This window comes from Perca flavescens, chromosome 16, assembly GCF_004354835.1.
Source record: "Perca flavescens isolate YP-PL-M2 chromosome 16, PFLA_1.0, whole genome shotgun sequence".
Lineage (NCBI taxonomy): Eukaryota > Metazoa > Chordata > Actinopteri > Perciformes > Percidae > Perca > Perca flavescens.
In genome coordinates, this window is record NC_041346.1 from 20211581 (window position 1) to 20231040 (window position 19460).

The 19460-nt window shown below is 43.4% G+C and overlaps 1 protein-coding gene across 2 annotated transcripts in view; it reads right to left on the bottom strand.

Moving 5' to 3' along the window:
- Positions 1-19460, bottom strand: part of eng (endoglin) — a 47096-nt gene that overhangs the window by 17353 nt on the left and 10283 nt on the right. For both annotated transcript variants that reach the window (XM_028601320.1, XM_028601321.1), the window contains exons 3-4: positions 7593-7729; positions 1452-1565 (exon numbers count right to left, since the gene is read on the bottom strand). In XM_028601320.1, coding sequence (XP_028457121.1) covers positions 1452-1565; positions 7593-7729 — 251 coding nt within the window. The remainder of the gene's footprint in view (positions 1-1451; positions 1566-7592; positions 7730-19460) is intronic.

Sequence of the window (19460 nt, forward strand, 5' to 3'; positions counted from 1 at the left end):
AACAATGCGGATTCCGCCCTGGTCGTGGAACAACGGACCAGCTCTTCACTCGCAAGGATCCTGGAGGGAGCCTGGGAGTATGCCCAACCGGGTCTACATGTGTTTTGTGGATTTGGAGAAGGCGTATGACCGGGTCCCCCGGGAGATACTGTGGGAGGTGCTGCGGGAGTATGGGGTGAGGGGGTTCTACCAGGGCCATCCAATCTCTGTATGACCAAAGTGAGAGCTGTGTCCGGGTTCTCGGTAGTAAGTCGGACTCGTTTCAGGTGAGGGTTGGCCTCCGCCAGGGCTGCGCTTTGTCACCAATCCTGTTTGTAATATTTATGGACAGGATATCGAGGCGTAGTCGGGGTGGGGAGGGGTTGCAGTTTGGTGGGCTGGGGATCTCATCGCTGCTCTTTGCAGATGATGTGGTCCTGATGGCATCATCGGCCTGCGACCTTCAGCACTCACTGGATCGGTTCGCAACCGAGTGTGAAGCGGTTGGGATGAGGATCAGCACCTCTAAATCTGAGGCCATGGTTCTCAGCAGGAAACCGTCTCCAGGTAGGGAATGAGTCCTTACCCCAAGTGAAGGAGTTCAAGTACCTTGGGGTTTTGTTCGCGAGTGAGGGGACAATGGAGCGGGAGATTGGTCGGAGAATCGCGCAGCGGGTGCGGTATTGCATTCAATCTATCGCACGTTAGATTTAAAAGAGAGCTTAGCCAGAAGGCAAAGCTCTCGATCTACCGGGTCAGTTTTCGTTCACCCTCACCTATGGTCATGAAGGCTGGGTCATGACCGAAAAGAACGAGATCCAGGGTACAAGCGGCGAAATGGGTTTCCTCAGGAGGGTGGCTGGCGTCTCCCTTAGAGATAGGGTGAGAAGCTCAGTCATCCGTGAGGAGCTCGGAGAGAGCCGCTGCTCCTTTGCGTCGAAAAGGAGCCAGTTGAGGTGGTTCGGGCATCTGGTAAGGATGCCCCTGGGCGCCTCCCTAGGGAGGTGTTCCAGGCACGTCCAGCTGGGAGGAGGCCTCGGGGAAGACCCAGGACTAGGTGGAGGGATTATATCTCCAACCTGGCCTGGGAACGCCTCGGGATCCCCCAGTCGGAGCTGGTTAATGTTGCTCGGGAAAGGGAAGTTTGGGGTCCCCTGCTGGAGCTGCTCCCCCCGCGACCCGACACCGGATAAGCGGACGAAGATGGATGGATGGATGGACAATACTGAAAAAGTAACCACTTACACTTTTCTAACTACATTTTTCATGAGTAGTTAGAACTTGTTAGCCGAGTAATGGAATAACATACAACAGAGTAACACATGAATGAAATTTTGTGTTATGTTGCATGATCAGCATTTTATTTTCCTTTCATAAAAAGAGCTCTGCACACATCCACCCACCCTGCCCCCAAACAAATGCTAGGTGGGAGCACAGCCTGAATTTTGGAAAAACAAAGAGACATTACTCACATAAATGTTAACATCCTTGCTGATGTTGTGTAGACCATATGCCGTGTCTGGCGATGTGAGGATAAGGTTCATTGGCTTGGCATTGGTCATCTCGAGAGAGAACAAATTGGAATCCTGAGTGGAAAAAAAAAAAGAATTTACTTACTTACAAAAATTTGGCTTTTTCCCTTTCCTTTATTGTGTTATATATCTTTTTTGTGCATGTAATAGGTTAACAAAGTGAAAAAGCCCAAAGTCCAACCCAAAGGGACTTACCATCTCCAACAGAAAACACTGTTCACAAACTGCTCCAAACAGCTCTGTTATAATCCAGCCTTTATTTCTGTGACGAACGTGCATTACTTTGTAACATACGTTATAATGCTCGCCTAGCTGCTAGCGTGGCACTCCCTCATACTCTGCTTCTGACTGGCTTGTTGTCCTTACCTAGCTACTGTGCATGTGTGACTCCCAACAAAGATGGAACAGAAGTGAGATGCCTCACTCTGTAGCTAAAACAGAGAGCTCAACACACAGGGTGAAAAGAGGAGCTGCAGCAATGTGCAGTACAACAAAAATACGGTGTTTTTTGAAAATTAAACCATGTAAACCTATCCTGATATAACCTCTAAATACAATTATGAACCTGAAAATGAGCATAATATGAGCACTTTAACTTGTATTAGGACAAAGATGGAATATATATATATATATATATATATATATATATATATATATATATATATATATATATATATATATATATATATAAGTTGCTTTTTAAACCCCAATACACTTTGAACTGAACATTTATATGTTTACAGTGTCACTTATTTAGCTGTAATTTCAGTGCTTCTTAAGCATAATAATGAATTAACAACTTCTAATTCTGTGTGAAAGCCAAAGACTTTCGAGTTGGTGATTGTGTTGCAGGCACAGACAGTTTTGCAATGGTGTAAATCTCCAGGTGGAACACTGGGACTGATTAGGAAGACAAAGAAATCAAGTGCCCTAAATATTCACTCACACTGTGAAGCCATCCATATGGGAACTACTGTTCTGCCTATAATAACTTTGTTGGTAAGTGTACCATGCGGAGTGTGTTCTGTGTTATACAAACAAAGTAAAATAAAAAATAAAAACTTTATGAAATGTTTTGAGTACTTCAAACAATGCCTCTTGCTCCCATTACATCATCGTTAACTGTGGTTTCACACAGCTCAGTGGCATAAATGTAACTAGAAACACACGACAGGCTCCATTAAAATGGAATAATTTGCTGAGATTCATACTTTACTGCCAAGATTAAAGATTAAAAACATAACTATGTGATTTAAGTAGTTTATAAAGTGTGACCTGAGAATTTTTGAGAACTCTAAGCCATAGATCACAAACAAAATGAACAGTAATTATTATGACCTTTTTGCACAGAATAAAAATCTGCCAATATGCCACCTTCAAGTCAGCATTGGTTTTCTGTATAAAACAGGATATAGCTATTCCCCAATTTGCAAACCTCCCTATCTGTCATGGAGCATTATTAAATGAACAGACCTCAAGTTGACGGAGTAGAGAGACATTTTGCTTGTGGCACCAAGTTTAAAAATAGGTCCAACTGCAGTTTAATTCTACACAAGTTTGATTCCATTTCTACCCTATTGCAAAAATCAGTGGGGATATGACAATTATCCTTGTTTTTGCAACTATGAAATGTCAACACATTCAACTCTCCAGAAAAAGCAGTGCCAGTCATTTCAGCAGTGCTTGTAGATAGACAGGAAGCTGTCTTTGCTGTCTGCCTTCGTGTTGACACACATTAATGAGGTAATGTTGCTTGGTTCTATTCATACATCTCCTTGCAGTGCAAGTCAACAAGGGAAAAAAGTCAACAGTAAATTAAAAGCTACTAAATCAATTATTTACCCAATGTGCAATGAGCTGCATTGTTTTTTTAATTCATGCTGTATTTTGTAGCATTAAAACTAGTGTGATAATACTCTGGAGAAATGATAAAAATTATGAAAAAGAATAGTGCAACCATGCTATAACATTAATAATCAAACCTACCGTGTCACTCAGAATTATTTTAGACACAGTAGTCTTATTATTATTAATGTATGCATTACTTATAACTTGCAACCCAGTGTCCTCCCACACATGGCTGATCCTGGTGGTAGTTATATACAGTATATAAAACCTCATTAACATAATTTAACACAATGTAATACCTCATTAACCATAGTTTCAGCTGAGGGTAACACAATCGTGATGTGATTCGCTAATCACCACCACAGTCACTCTATGAATCAGCCTTAATTACCATGCTCCACATGTGCGTAGGGTAAAGCTGGTACTGCTGAGTTTTATGGATGTAAGTGGTGGGGACTACCATTTCACTGTGGAATAATAAGTCTGAGTTTAGAGGTTGTTTTTTTTTCCACGACTGAATTAATGCCAATAAATTCTAGTTCTAATTACTTTTACTTCTGTAATGGCCCCGATATAATTTGGTTTAGAAAAGTAAAAGAGTCATGAATTTGAAATCAGTTCAGTTTTATGACTTATGGCTAAGGCTTTAAAAACGCTTGGAAATATCCCTTCAATGCGAGGCTTTTGTGGGAATTTAAAATTCATAAATACTAATTTCTGCTTTCATCCATCTGCGATGCTTTTTGACACTGAATACTTTATTCTGTTTATTTGAAGGTAGATTGTTTTTAGAGCTGGGCCTGCTGGGGAAATAATGAGCATGCTGGGGAAACAGTGTGAATCCTTAATATTAAATTAATTTACTTGCTACCTGATGTTTCCAGAACTTGATCTGGAAACATCTTGATCACATCTTGATTGACAAGATAATTGTAAAGAGCTCAGGCCTGAGCTATGGACATTTTCAGACCTGTACCGTACAGAACAAATTAGGTCTGTGGAGACCATCAACAAATTGCCTATGAGCAAAACACAGATGCATTTGAAAGACACAGACACACACAGACTTATGCACCTCATAAATATGTTCAGTCTTTTCTTTTTTTAAATTGGCCAAAGGGGGAACTGCAATCCTAGTTGAAAATGTTGTGACATTTGTTACTGAATGAACAGAGTCACTATCATACGTTAAAAAGACATGTTGCCTTGCTTTTTGTTGTTGTTTTAACATTTTGAAAGGACAGTTGGTCTCCATCTTCAGTGCATTTTTTTTTAAGTCATAAAAATAATATAGCTTGATTGTCCAGAAGACAGAAGGCCCACAAGAGGGACTGAGTTATTATAACATGAGTACCAACTTATCACAGATAGAGTTTAAGACTTTGAATTGTAACATAATGTCTTCCCAGAAATACAACTTGTTTTTTACCTGAATCGCGTGGCATGTACATACAGTAAATTAATGAATGGCATTTCCTCAGAAGTTCATTGTGCTTCATACAGAGATAACTCAGCAGGTGCTTTCCTTAAATATTCCTTTCTAATGAACTTCATTGTCTCTTTGTCTAGTTCCCCCCCTTCATCCTTTGGTGACATTCATTCTTTCATTTTGAACTCTGAATCATGACTGCTGCAGACCCTGATCACTCACCTTTCTACATTTCTTCCTGCGCTTTCAAGATATAATTGTTTTCCTTTTGAGACTTTTTCTTTTTTTCGACAGAGCATTTTTTGAAGGGCCTTTGCTGATGCAGTTTCCAGTTATTCTTTTGGCTCTCTCCCTTAACTTGAATTGGCTCCGTTGGTGTAGTCTCGGCCTTGTGCCAAGACCATGACTACCCAAGCCAGTGTTTGATATCAATGGGCCCTGTGCAAGCAGCTCCTCCCTATGAATTCTCCTGGCCTATGCAGCCCCTTGATGCTCCCTCTATAATTCTCTGTGCGGTCAAACTGTGAGAGTCAACTGTCTCTGGCAGGTTGTAAATCAGTATGAAACACAAAAGAGATGGGGAAGAAGGTGATAAGAGAATTGAAAGGACAAAGAAAGGGGGAGGCAAGAGCAAACCTCCCATCTGACTGGACAGTTTGGCAAGAGATGAAGACGTTCCCCTTCCTCTGTGTTTACAAGAAAAATCTGTTTTAAACGCAGATAAGGGGTCTGTGTTAGTAGATCTTATGTCTACTTTCTTCTTTCATTTGATTAAACGTCCACTTGTAGTCCCTCAAGAGAACAGGATATGCAAACGTCCATTGCAACACACAGATCCCCTAGCCAAATTCCATTTGTGAACTCCCAAAAACCCCACACTAATTTATACTTTTTTGTAAGATAACTTACATTCTTTTGGCAATGAAATGTTCTTATTCTGCCATAAAACATAATGTGTCTGGTTTTACTCTTCAGGCCTAATAAGATGACAGAGAAGCATTTCCCTCCTAATTTACTTCAAATCTGTTTTGTCATCAAACAGCTTTTTCTTCTGATTTCCAGTCCATTAAATATGCTGCAACTCCACAGTCCATTAAATGAGACTAAAGACTTGGCAAAAGAGTTCAGCAACATTTATGCCAATAACCCAGTCTTTGAGTCTTTCTATCTTGCACAATGTTAGCACACTTACTTTAAACAGAACTAAGTAAGGAAACTTATACTGTATCTTACAGACATGGGCATCTGTGAGGCTAGCCAGCTTCATTGATAAATGATGTATGTCAATGTCTCTGAGTGTAACATAAAAACTATACTTCAGTATCTTCAAACGTCAAATCCAAAAGAATTAATTCTGCAAGCACTCATTCTGTGTAAACCCGATTATCTTACTGGTGAAGGTTTCCCTTAAGAGAAAGATTATGAAATGATTCTCTATAGCTTTCCTAGAAGCAACTGAAGGAAAGTGGCTTGAGTGCTTTTATTAATTTTTTCAGAGGTGATGGATTCAGGCAGGCATTGTATTGCACCATCCTCTGATGGTGCCTTAGCTAGACTGCAAATAGCACATCTGCTTCCCTCCTCATAATCACTTCCAAATGAGAAAGAATGGCCAACAGAGTGAAAAATAAAAAGCGACAATAAATAAACAGCAGTTGCTTAACACAAGTTATGTGAAAGTACTACACAAGGAACTCTAAGTGAGAACAAACAGAAGAAGCAAACAACCAGAGTGCACTGATAAAGAAATGACTAATGTGAGCTGACCGACAATGTTGGACAGTGAAAAATGGAGTCTGGCACAGCAATAACAATATATAGATTAAAAGTTGGAGTTGGAGTTTCTTTCCGGTGTCATTCCCTACACTTAAAGTTTTACAATCAAAATGACACAATACACTATCTCTAATTATGGTGTGCATTTGTTAAACTGAAAAAGGAAGAACACACAGCCAAACTTGCAGAGCTGGGTTGTCATAGAAGTCTGTTAAGTGTAAAAATGTTGGGAAACCCTATCTTTCTGTTATGTCTGGCATCTGTTAAGTATTAGCGGGTTATTTGGCTGGTAATAGTGTGTGTGTTTACACTTTATAGTGTGGGAAGAAAGTTTTTTGTGCTCATTTATTCAAGGGGTAGGGTAAGAATTTGCACAACAATAATATTAACTACAATATAGCTAAAATAGCATGAATTATCATAGCACTTATAGATCATTTTCCAACTAGATTTTTTTAAAGGATGAAAATTGATGCAGCAGAACCAGAAATGTTCATATTCATACATATGTAGTAGTACTCCTTAAGACCTGTAAACAGACTTACAGTGTTACTTGTCCTTCCTTCTTGCCTCTTCTGACTCTAGTTTATCGGAGTAATCTCTGTGCACACTAACCTCTCATTAGGTGATTTTAAAATCTGCAATTTTTCTCCTGCATGCCAACCATCAGTCCTGCCCCAGCTCATCACATGACCCACTCACCTGCCTACTCAGCTGCTCTTTGTTTGCTATTAGCCTCTGTAAATACAGAGGGGAGCTATCAGTCAATCTCTACCAGGTCATCCATGTTGTCTTAGCATACAAGCTTTTATCTATTATTTACACCTATAATTTTACCCTCTGTGAACTTAAACTGAGTCCGGTACACTGCTTCTTCCTTTTAGGTGTGACTGGACTTGACATATTGTACTGTCCACTGACAAAGACACGGGGGGGACACAGGGAGAGACACGGGAGACACATCTTCACATTTACATAATTTGCACTCGTTCCACAGCATCTCATTTGTATGACCTTGACATGCTTACCGTGGCTGCAAAGTACAGGTTAAGGATGTGGACCTCTGCCTTGTCCTCTCTGATGAAGCTGGTCCAACAGCCAATTAGACTCTCCCTCACATATGGGTTGTCATCAACCTTCACTGGATCACATGTCTGACTTGAGGCTGAAAGAAATCAAATACAAATAGTTATGCAGTGTCAGCAGCATATAATGAAGTTCCAATAAATAATAGCTTGCCTCCAACATTAATACGCAAATTCCTGCAGTATCTAGTCTTGCGTGTCAAATGCCAAGTAGTGCGAGATTATTGCTCTATCCACAACAATCCTGTCATATTTGAACTTGCACAGCACACAAATGAACAGCACATAAATAAAGACTATTATTTAAAAAGATAGATGAACCCAGCAATGTTACAGATTCCTTGTCTGAAAGGGGCTAAGTTTGTTATTTGTCATTCTGAAAGCTTTTCCCTGGTCTCAGAGTATGGATGTTAAATGTGAGGGTAGGACTACATTGTTTAAAAACGAATCTGCCGGTTCACGTTTATCAGACGTGTCAGGATACCAGGCTGCAGTCATTCATCAAGCCTGCTCACTCTGCTCTATGCTATGAGCCTGCTGTTTAACCTGGGGATCCGTGTCTCTGGAGGCTGAATTAATCGAGCCGAGGCTGTGCGGTCATGGATGAGGTTGGGTATAAATGCCTGGTGTTTGACCTGAGCTATGCGGGTGTGTGTTCTATTGTGTTAGATTAAAGTGAGAAAGCACATGCACACGCTTACTCTAACCTGTCTGTCGAAGTTGGCAGGGACAAAGTATTTTCCTGCAAACATACAGTGAAAAGGGGCAGATTTATTTTCCAACTCAATCGGAGCTCTCCTTTCTGGCACATCTTCTGCCTCTCGCTGATTAAAGAAGAAAGGGTCTGACTGAGGCATTTTGGGAGTCCTGTGGCATTGCAGTCTTGTTGGCATCCACCATGGCTGACATATGCTGTATTCGAAAACGCCTACTACATACTACTGACAAACGCAGTATGCAGTATGCACTACGTACTAGGGCTGGCCCCTGAATGTTGAATATATGAATCATCAGTCGGTAATCCCCTCAGTCGTCTGAGATTCTTAAAGTCGAGCAGTAGTTTTTTGTCAGTCAGTGTGCAGCTACTTCTGGGGACATTTTGTTCCCCTGAAGTAGCTGCAGATTGAGCACTCCTCGCGTTCACGCTGCACATTACCCTACTTCGTTCTGCACAATCGGTGAAGTTGTCAGCGATGGGTGAGTCTTGAGAAGCAGACAGCTGCCCAGAGGACGAGAGGCCTTGCCCGGTCAGGCTCCAGGTGTAAGCTATTTTACGGAGTTGTCTCTTAGCGAAATGCTGTGAGTGAATTTAAGTTGGACTTTTATTGTGAAGGGCAAGTAAAGCTGGCAATATATGCTGCAGTTGTCAATCTGGGAGTTAATAAAAGTGTTTTAGCGGTCCTGGTTCACGCTGGTTTAGACTATTGCTATGTGGAGCTTCAGTGTTTTTATCTGGCTACAGTAGTTTGCACACATTAGCTTGGAGGGCTAACTTGGCTCGTTTACTTTATTACGTGAACATCTTTGTCACCCTGAACATCCCGCCGAACCCCGTTAAAAAATCTAGCAGTTCAATAAAGTGTTGCTTAATAGTCTATATGAAAAAAAAATCTAAATATTCGTATTGAACAGCCAAATCCAATTCAACGAATATTATTTGGAGTCAGGTACAACACTACTACATACTGCATTCGTCGGTAGAATGCTCTATAAAACTGTTAAATTGATTTATTTTGTGTGTTAGGCCTGGCTAAGCTAGTTTCCGGGTTAAAACGGGATATAAACCGTTGTTTGTGACCCTTCCAGCGCTTTGCATTGTGGGACACAGTAGGCATGGTGGATGCATACTGGAAATTTATTTTGAATCAGTACCCAATTTAGGTATTTTTGGCATATTGAAGATTTAACTTTTGTTTGCCAACCACATACTACATGTTACATTTTTGCCAAGTATGTTCTGCTAGTAGAGGGCGGTTTTGAATACAGCCTAGTCTCTAATCTGGATTTTCTCCTCAGGACAAAGCCTTATAGACACCCACCTGGAGTGGGCTCTCATGGGATCAGTCTACTCAGTCCTGCACCTAAGCATTAGATGAGCATATCTACAGTAAGATGAATACAAGCAACATAAGCTTAAGCATCCACTATGCATGCCTCAATCACTCCCAAAACAGCTGGTGCTGAAGCATATAAGCGAGCAAGACTTATATCATAACTAATTTAGTAAGCAAATGTTGCATGACATACCACTCCACTGACTTTTATGATGTATTTGGTAGGTTTACCCAGCATGCCACAATCCCTCAGAGAGGAGACGTGGAGTAAAACAAGTGAGGCGAGAAAGAAAGAGGAATTGCGAGGAAAGGGTTAAAAGGAAATTGCAAAGTTTGGAAGGCCAACAGGATGTGCCTTATTTAGAAGTAGCACTAATCAAAAGACTCTGGTTGAGGCAAAGTCATTACTAGTAGTGGAGGAGTGTAATGGACAGAGATAGAAAGTGATAAATGCAATGAAAAACAGCAAGAAAAGAGGGAGCTCAAACATGTTACATTATCAGCTCTTTCTCCTGTTTTTGTTGTCCCTCCAATGAAATCAGGTTGGTATTATGGACTCTTAGTCATTTGTTCAATTCATTCATTTGTTCATAACTTCTCTGGATATTACTGATGGGAAAAGAGCTGCTGATGAGAAATTATTTTAGATTTGATCACAGTTATGTCATCTTTAGAATTAGCTTGTCACACATAATACTTGAGATGCTTTTTTTTGCTAAACATTTTGGAAAGTATACATTTGTATTGTTTGTGTCCCATTCAAATATGTTTTCCCCTTTTCTTGGGAGTAATACTGCGTAGTACTTTATGATCAAATCGAGGAAACATTTGTCACTAATCAGGGGGGGGGTGTATCATTTCTTGAACCATGTCCTCACTGGTTCTTAATCTGCTCAGCTTTGGACTGCAGCTTTTCCAGCAAATCAAGATGGAGAGCCATCAATGTTCCCTTGCCATCGCTTTTTTCTTCCCTCACCCCAGAGGTCAAGGCTGGTTTCCTGTTATTCTGGCCCTCTGTTTTAATGTCTGTTGCTCAACATCCACATCCATAAAGTTATTTCTCTCTTGTTCTGCTGTGACAGAGTCAACGGCCCATGACTGCCGCCCGAGAGGTCTTAGTATAAATCACACTGACTGCGTAAGACTGTGCGCGTGTGTGTCTGTGTGTGTATGCATGTGTCACTGGTTTCCGTTTTACGAGTCACCATAGGATATGAAGAACATTCATTTTGCCCTCTTGACCCCGGAAATGCCAATGGCCTCGCTAAGCGGTTTGCTGGTAAATGAGGTATAGAAGAGCCATTCCATTCCCTGTCCTCTTCATCTACTTATATCAGTCCCCTCCATTTCCCATTCCATGAGAAGACATGTTTATGGATGTTGATGATTTCCATTTAGATGTTAGGTATGAGGGGGAGATGTGAGTAGAAAACATTAGGGAACATTAGGGAGGACAGAAAATTGGCTCAATTCATGAAAAGTGCTTATAATCAGATTTGATCTTAAGTTTGCTTTAATTCTTAATGCAAATTCCATTAATGGGTATCAATGGATTTGTATGCCTGAATAGATTACTGTCACATTAACAAAACTATATGGCCAAATTACCAGCCTTAATAGACACCATTATTTAACTGGAAATATATTACACATATCATAAAAAACTGATCGAATACTTATAAAAGATTAGACCAGCGAGTGTGCAGCAGCTTTTGGAGAAAGCACATTACGGTGGACTGTGCCAAAATCTGGGAGCAATGAGTAACTTACAATATGATTCACTTTAAACAGCCCTCAGAATTTTCCTGGTTGTCTGCAGCACACAGGAGCCCCAACTAACAAGAAGAACAAAAACTCCCATCTGGCAACATGACATCATGACTTTGCGTAAACATACACACCACTTTCCTAAAGCCAAGTGGCGTGTTATCTGTATGCATTTTGAGCTATTCACGTGTATGTCTACGCTGTATACAGCGGATGTAAACATACACACAACGCCACGTGGTGCATTATCGCGACAACGTGCTGTGCTATCGCGAGAATCGGGAAAGGCAAAAAAAATAAAAACGACAAAAACATGACGGTGACCAACGTCACACACTTAGGAAAACAATAAACAGTTGGGTTGAGGAAAGAAACACATAAAAAATATATATATGAACAAAAAAACTTATAAAAAAAAACGGTTGAAAAATGCCACACGATCTCTGCTCTCGTGAGTGAAAATCCTGTGTTTTACCCATCCGCCACCCCAATCATCCTCCTTCCGCAGACTTATGTCCTTTCATACTACTCGCTACGGCAAAAATTAACACGTATTGTAGGTCAATGGCGGCCAAACGGCGGTGATAAACACGCTAAAAGGCGATTATGCGTCTTGATAACACGCCAAAATGGCATACGAATTGGCATGTAATACATACGCCGCTTTATGAAATCAGTCTGCATCTGGTAACTTCACATGTCCAGGGTCTATCTGCTCTTTCTTGCCTAAGCTCCAGTGCATTCCAGTAAAAGATAGGAGACTAGTTCACCAAATCACAGACATCTGTTTTCCATGTGTTCAATTGTGCATAGTACCATTAATTACCACTACTGTGACCATTTTAGGGCATCTCAGAATCAGCTTGATACTAACTTTTTCCATCAGTTCAGTTCAGTTCAAGTTTATTGTCATCTGCACATTAGTACAGAGTACCACAGCAATGAAATACAATGTGCCTTGGCACTCTCTCAGCACCATTCAATGGTAACAATTATAAATTACATAAATAGCATTTAAAAACATCTAGAATATCCAAGCACAGTGACTAAGTTCAGACCACAGCCCTCCTTCCTGCTGTGCCATCATTCAGTAACCTTATTACCTGGGGGTAAAAACTATCCCTAAAACGTGATGTGCGCGTTGGGATGCTCTGCAAACGTCTCCCTGATGGAAGGTGGGAGAAGAGATTGTGTGTGCAGGATGACTAGAATCCTGCATAATACCTAGTGCCTTCTTGGTGCTGCGTTTCCAGTAAATGTGTTGTAGCAGTTCAAGTGGAACCCCAATGATTTTAGATGCAGTTTTGACCACCTTTGTCAGAAGATTAAGGTCATGTGAAGTAGCCCTGCCAAACCACACTACAATGTAACCTTTCAATATACTCTCAATTGTACAGCAGTAAAGGTTCTGTAGAATGTTAAGGGACATACCATTTCTTGAGACACCTCAGAAAATACAGCCTCTGATGTGCCTTCTTAATGGCACACCTGATATGGAACGACCATGTGAGGGAGTCTGAAATGTGGATGCCTAAGAACTTAAAAGGTGTTGACAATTTCAACTGGAGATGTGTTAATATAGACAGGTGTATGTGTGGGTTTGTTCTTTCTGAAATCTATGATGACCTCCTTAGTTTTCCCCACATTGAGGGACAGATTATTTCTGCGGCACCACAAATTACTCCCCTCATCCCTGTAGGCAGTTTCGTTTTTGCTGTCAATGAGTCCTATCACAGTAGTATCGTCTGCAAATTTCACAATACTGTTAGTGGGATGTTTTGCAATACAGTCAGAGGTATACAGACTATATAATAGAGGACTGAGACAGCAGCCTTGCAGACTGATCTCATAAAGTGGCGTATGTATGACACGCCAATTCGTATGCCATTTTGGCGTGTTATCAAGACGCATAATCGCTTTTTTGCGTGTTTATCAACGCCGTTCGGCCGCCATTGACCTACATTATGTGTGAATTTTTACTGTAGCGAGTAGTATGAAAGGATGCAAGTCCGCAGAGGAAGTTTGGTTGGGGTGGTGTGTAGGTTTACATCCACTGTATACAGCGTAGACATACACGTGGATAGCTCAAAATGCGTACAGATAGCACGTCATTTGGCTTTAGGAAAGTGGCGTGTATGTTTACGCAACGTCATGATGCCATGTTGAGCCTTGAGGTGCTCCAGTGTTTAATAGTATAGAGGCTGAGTATGTAGTGCCAACTCTAACTGTCTGGGGGCGGCCTGTTAGGAAGTCCTGTATCCACCTGCAGATGGAATTGCAGAGGCCCAGGTCTAACAGCTTAGGTATTAAAATAGAAGGTCTATCCATCCATCCATCCATCTTCGTCCGCTTATCCGGTGTCGGGTCGCGGGGGGAGCAGCTCCAGCAGGGGACCCCAAACTTCCCTTTCCCGAGCAACATTAACCAGCTCCGACTGGGGATCCCAAATGCGTTCCCAGGCCAGGTTGGAGATATAATCCCTCCACCTAGTCCTGGGTCTTCCCGAGGCCTCCTCCCAGCTGGGACGTGCCTGAACACCTCCCTAGGGGGGGCCCCCCAGGGGCATCCTTACCAGATGCCCGAACCACCTCAACTGGCTCCTTTCGACGCAAAGGAGCAGCGGCTCTACTCCGAGCTCCTCACGGATGACTGAGCTTCTCACCCTATCTCTAAGGGAGACGCCAGCCACCCTCCTGAGGAAACCCATTTCAGCCGCTTGTACCCTGGATCTCGTTCTTTCGGTCATGACCCAGCCTTCATGACCATAGGTGAGGGTAGGAACGAAAACTGACCGGTAGATCGAGAGCTTTGCCTTCTGGCTAAGCTCTCTTTTTGTCACAACGGTGCAATAGATTGAATGCAATACCGCACCCGCTGCGCCGATTCTCCGACCAATCTCCCGCTCCATTGTCCCCTCACTCGCGAACACAACCCCAAGGTACTTGAACTCCTTCACTTGGGGTAAGGACTCATTCCTTACCTGGAGAAGGCATTCCATCGGTTTCCTGCTGAGAACCATGGCCTCAGATTTAGAGGTGCTGATCCTCATCCCAACCGCTTCACACTCGGTTGCGAACCGATCCAGTGAGTGCTGAAGGTCGCAGGCCGATGATGCCATCAGGACCACATCATCTGCAAAGAGCAGCGATGAGATCCACAGCCCACCAAACTGCAACCCCTCCCCACCCCGACTACGCCTCGATATCCTGTCCATAAATACTACAAACAAGATTGGTGACAAAGCGCAGCCCTGGCGGAGGCCAACCCTCACCTGAAACGAGTCCGACTTACTACCGAGAACCCGGACACAGCTCTCGCTTTGGTTGTACAGAGATTGGATGGCCCTGAGAAGACCCCCCTCACCCCATACTCCCGCAGCACCTCCCACAGTATCTCCCGGGGACCCGGTCATACGCCTTCTCCAAATCCACAAAACACATGTAGACCGGTTGGGCATACTCCCAGGCTCCCTCCAGGATCCTTGCGAGAGTGAAGAGCTGGTCCGTTGTTCCACGACCAGGACGGAATCCGCATTGTTCCTCCTCAACCCGAGGTTCGACTATCGGCCGAACCCTCCTTTCCAGCACCTTGGAGTAGACTTTACCAGGGAGGCTGAGAAGTGTGATACCCCTATAATTGGCACACACCCTCTGGTCCCCTTTTTAAAAAGGGGAACCACCACCCCAGTCTGCCACTCCTTTGGCACCGTCCCAGACTTCCACGCAATGTTGAAAAGGCGTGTCAACCAGGACAGCCCCTCCACACCCAGAGCCTTGAGCATTTCTGGACGGATCTCATCAATCCCCGGGGCTTTGCCACTGTGTAGTTGTTTGACTACATCAGTGACTTCCGCCTGGGAAATCGACGACAATCCCCCATTATCCTCCAGCTCTGCCTCTAACATAGAGGGCGTATTAGTCGGATTCAGGAGTTCCTCAAAGTGCTCCTTCCACCGCCCTATTACCTCCTCAGTTGAGGTCAACAGTGTCCCATCCTTACTGTACACAGCTTGGATGGTTCCCCACTTCCCCCTCCTGAGGTGGCAAACAGTTTTCCAGAAGCACTTTGGTGCCGACCGAAAGTCCTTCTCCATGTCTTCTCCAAACTTCTCCCACACCCGCTGCTTTGCCTCTTTCACGGCAGAGGCTGCAGCCCCGGGCCCTTCGGTACCCTGCAACTGCCTCCGGAGTCCTCCGGGATAACATATCCCGGAAAGACTCCTTCTTCAGTCGGACGGCTTCCCTGACCACCGTTGTCCACCACGGTGTTCGTGGGTTACCGCCCCTTGAGGCACCTAAGACCCTAAGACCACAGCTCCTCGCCGCAGCTTCAGCAATGGAAACTTTGAACATTGTCCACTCGGGTTCAATGCCCCCAGCCTCCACAGGGATGCACGAAAAGCTCCGCCGGAGGTGTGAGTTGAAAGTCTGTTGGACAGGGGCCTCCTCCAGATGTTCCCAATTTACCCGCACTACACGTTTGGGCTTACCAGGTCTGTCCAGAGGCTTCCCCCACCCCCTGACCCAACTCACCACCAGATGGTGATCGGTTGACAGCTCTGCCCCTCTCTTCACCCGAGTGTCCAAAACATACGGCCTCAGATCAGATGAAACGATTATGAAATCGATCATTGACCTTCGGCCTAGGGTGCTCTGGTACCAGGCACACTTATGAGCATCCCTATGTTCGAACATGGTGTTCGTTATAGACAATCCATGACTAGCACAGAAGTCCAACAACAAACAACCACTCTGGTTTAGATCAGGGAGGCCGTTCCTCCCAATCACGCCTCCAGGTGTCTCCATCATTGCCCACGTGTGCGTTGAAGTCCCCCAGCAGAACAATGGAGTCCCCCACTGGAGCCCCATGCAGGACTCCAGTCAAGGTCTCCAAGAAGGCCGAATACTCCGAACTCCTGTTTGGTGCATATGCACAAACAACAGTCAGAGTTTTCCCCCACAACCCGCAGGCGAGGGAGGCGACCCTCTCGTCCACCGGGTAAACTCCAACACAGCGGCGCCAGCCGGGGCTTGTGAGTATCCCCACACCCGCCCGGGCCCACACCCTGGGCAACTCCGGAGAAGAAAAGAGTCCAACCCCTATCCAGGAGTATGGTTCCAAAACCAAGACTGTGCGTAGAGGTAAGCCCCACCAGATCTAACCGGTAGCGCTCCACCTCCCGCACCAGTTCCGGCTCCTTCCCCCACAGAGAGGTGACGTTCCACGTCCCCAGAGCCAGCGTCTGCCGCCCGGGTCTGGTCCGTCGAGGCCCCTGACCTTCACTGCCACCCATGTGGCATCGCACCCGACCCCAACTATATTTATATATATATAAAATAGAAGGTCTGATAGTATTAAAGGCACTGCTATAATCAACAAATAGCATCCTGACATACTTATCCCTGCCCTCTAGATGTTGGAACACAGTATGTAAAGCCAAGGATACAGCATCATCCACAGCTCTATTTGATCTGTAGGCAAATTGTAATGGATCAGTAGAGATAGGTATGCTGTTGTTGATATATTCCTTCACAAGCTGTTCAAAAGACTTCATAATCACAGAAGTCAATGCTATAGGTCTAAAATCATTCATACAGGTGGCAGTCGTTTTCTTAGGCACGGGAACTATGATTGATTTTTTATAACAATTTGGAACCACACAAAGAGAGAGTGACAAGTTACAAATGTCAGTGAAAACAGAGGCAAGTTGGCTATAACATGGTATTACTCCACAAGTCTTAAGGACATCAGGCCCAGCAGTCTTCCCTATTTTCACAGATTTAAAAACTTTACGTGTGTGTCAATGACTGAGACCTGATTTTTGGTTTCAGTTGTACTTTATCAGCTTTAAATTGAATTTAGCTGTAGGTAGGCCACTTCCAGTTAACTTCGTGCTTTATGCACATATTTTATCATGCTAACATTAATGAACCTTAAAGAAGTTTCACTGTCCACATAATTAGGCAGAGCTCACCATAACTGAACTGAGGCTGGTGGCTGTGCTTGGGCGTTACTGGAGACTTTGAGGCGTTTTAGTAGCCCTAAACTGTACTTCTCTTTCTTCTCAGAAGTGTTTTAAGACAAACACATAGCAACTGTTATGTTGTACACAACTCTGCCAGTACGCAAAACAATCTGTCTAAAACCATCTCTTTTAAACAATTGTGAAACATGACGACTTACTGATCATTGGAAAATATGCCAACAATTTTAAGTAGCGTATGTGAATGCAAAAAAATAAAACGTACATTTCAAAGTTTGGTGGACCAAATTACATTGTTACAAATGCTCTAGGAAATAAGTTGTCATAATTTGGGCACTCATTGAGGCATTAGCAAGGTCAAAAAGGCATTGCAGGGTATGTGAGCAGTGCACTCACGGCTCAAGCCCACAAGCATTACATAATGCTACAGCCCATAATTCAACTTTAGGGTAACATTCACTACATTGTTACACACTAGGTTAACATTATAGTGATAAGAAAAAAATATCTGTTCAGACCCAACCAACCAAACTGGAGTTGTCTCTTACTGTGAGTGGAGAGAAAGGGTAGGGCTGCAAGCAGAAAACCTAGAGAGGCTGAGAGTGGAGAGATTATAGAACCCCTTTTATCGAAGAGATGAAATTGTTGTTGCTACACTCATTTACATGAGCACTAATTCACCATAAAAGCGACTTATATATGACAAAATAAGACACAAATAATTGAGAAGTCACATCATATGTCCTGGAAATGGCACACAATGTTGCTCCTGACTGTCCATAACTGCACAAAAAGCAGAAGCATGTAGAGATGCAGTTATTTTTTTCCACTGTTAGTGTATCAGACTGACTAGATTATCACTTCTTGTTTTGAATATATTCTGTGCCAGCATCTCATTGGTCAGCAGAAATAAAAATGACTTATAGGGTGGTTATAGGGGTAATAATAACAGGAGGGAAGACTGGAAACCTGCCAAAACAAAGTCACTTCTTGGAAAAAGTCCATTTCTCTAAAAACAATTTGATTTGATGGATTCAAATAAATGTTGAACCAACATATTTTTTGCTGAGATTGTTTGCTGTGATTTACTGAGGTTGTGTTTTCTATATTTGAAGTGTTTTTTTTTTACGAAATAAAGCATACTTGAAAATGGTTGATTCGGTGGAGATGGTGGACAACTTTTGCCATTAGTGCTACTGCCAGTGTGGTCTCTGTTAGCTGGCTACATCTGCCAGTAGGGTACAAAACATCTGCCGTCTGCTGTCTGTAACACTGTTGCCTTAACTTTGAGCATCCGTGCTGTGCCGACATTGCAGAGTACTGACAGGCAGTGGCAAGGCTTTGAATTTTACATTTCTATCACACCTTAACTAAATGATGATGATTTAGATTCAGGGAATTGAGTACCTGTGGCCCAATAACAAGCTGCCTCTTCACTCACCTCGGGCAAGCAAGCAGGCAGACTTGATGTCATGCCCTGTCTTTCATGCCTTCCCTCATTGTAAGTCACTGTGGAAAAGAGCATCAGCTATTTAACTAGAGTTTAGCTGCAAAAGACAGACTTGTAGAACTTGAAGCATGGCTGCGTTTGAAAGAATGAGGGGGGGACCGGAGGGGAAACCCTGACAGCAGACAACGTCAAGACCAACTGTCTCCCTTGGTCCCTCGGGGTAGAGTAAACTGTTTGTGTCCAGGGTCGGGCGACGGAGTCATGATGGGGAAGGGGGAGGGAGGGGTCAGCGGTCCTATTAGAGTTAGTCGGAGAGGGGAGCTTCAAGGCTGGCTCAACACACACACACACACACACACACACACACACACACACACACACACACACACACACACACACACACACACACACACACACACACACACACACACACACACACACACACACACACACACACACACACACACACACACACACACACACACACACACACACACACACACACACACACACACACACACACACCTATTGTCCCGGCGTTTCCGCAACAGCAGATT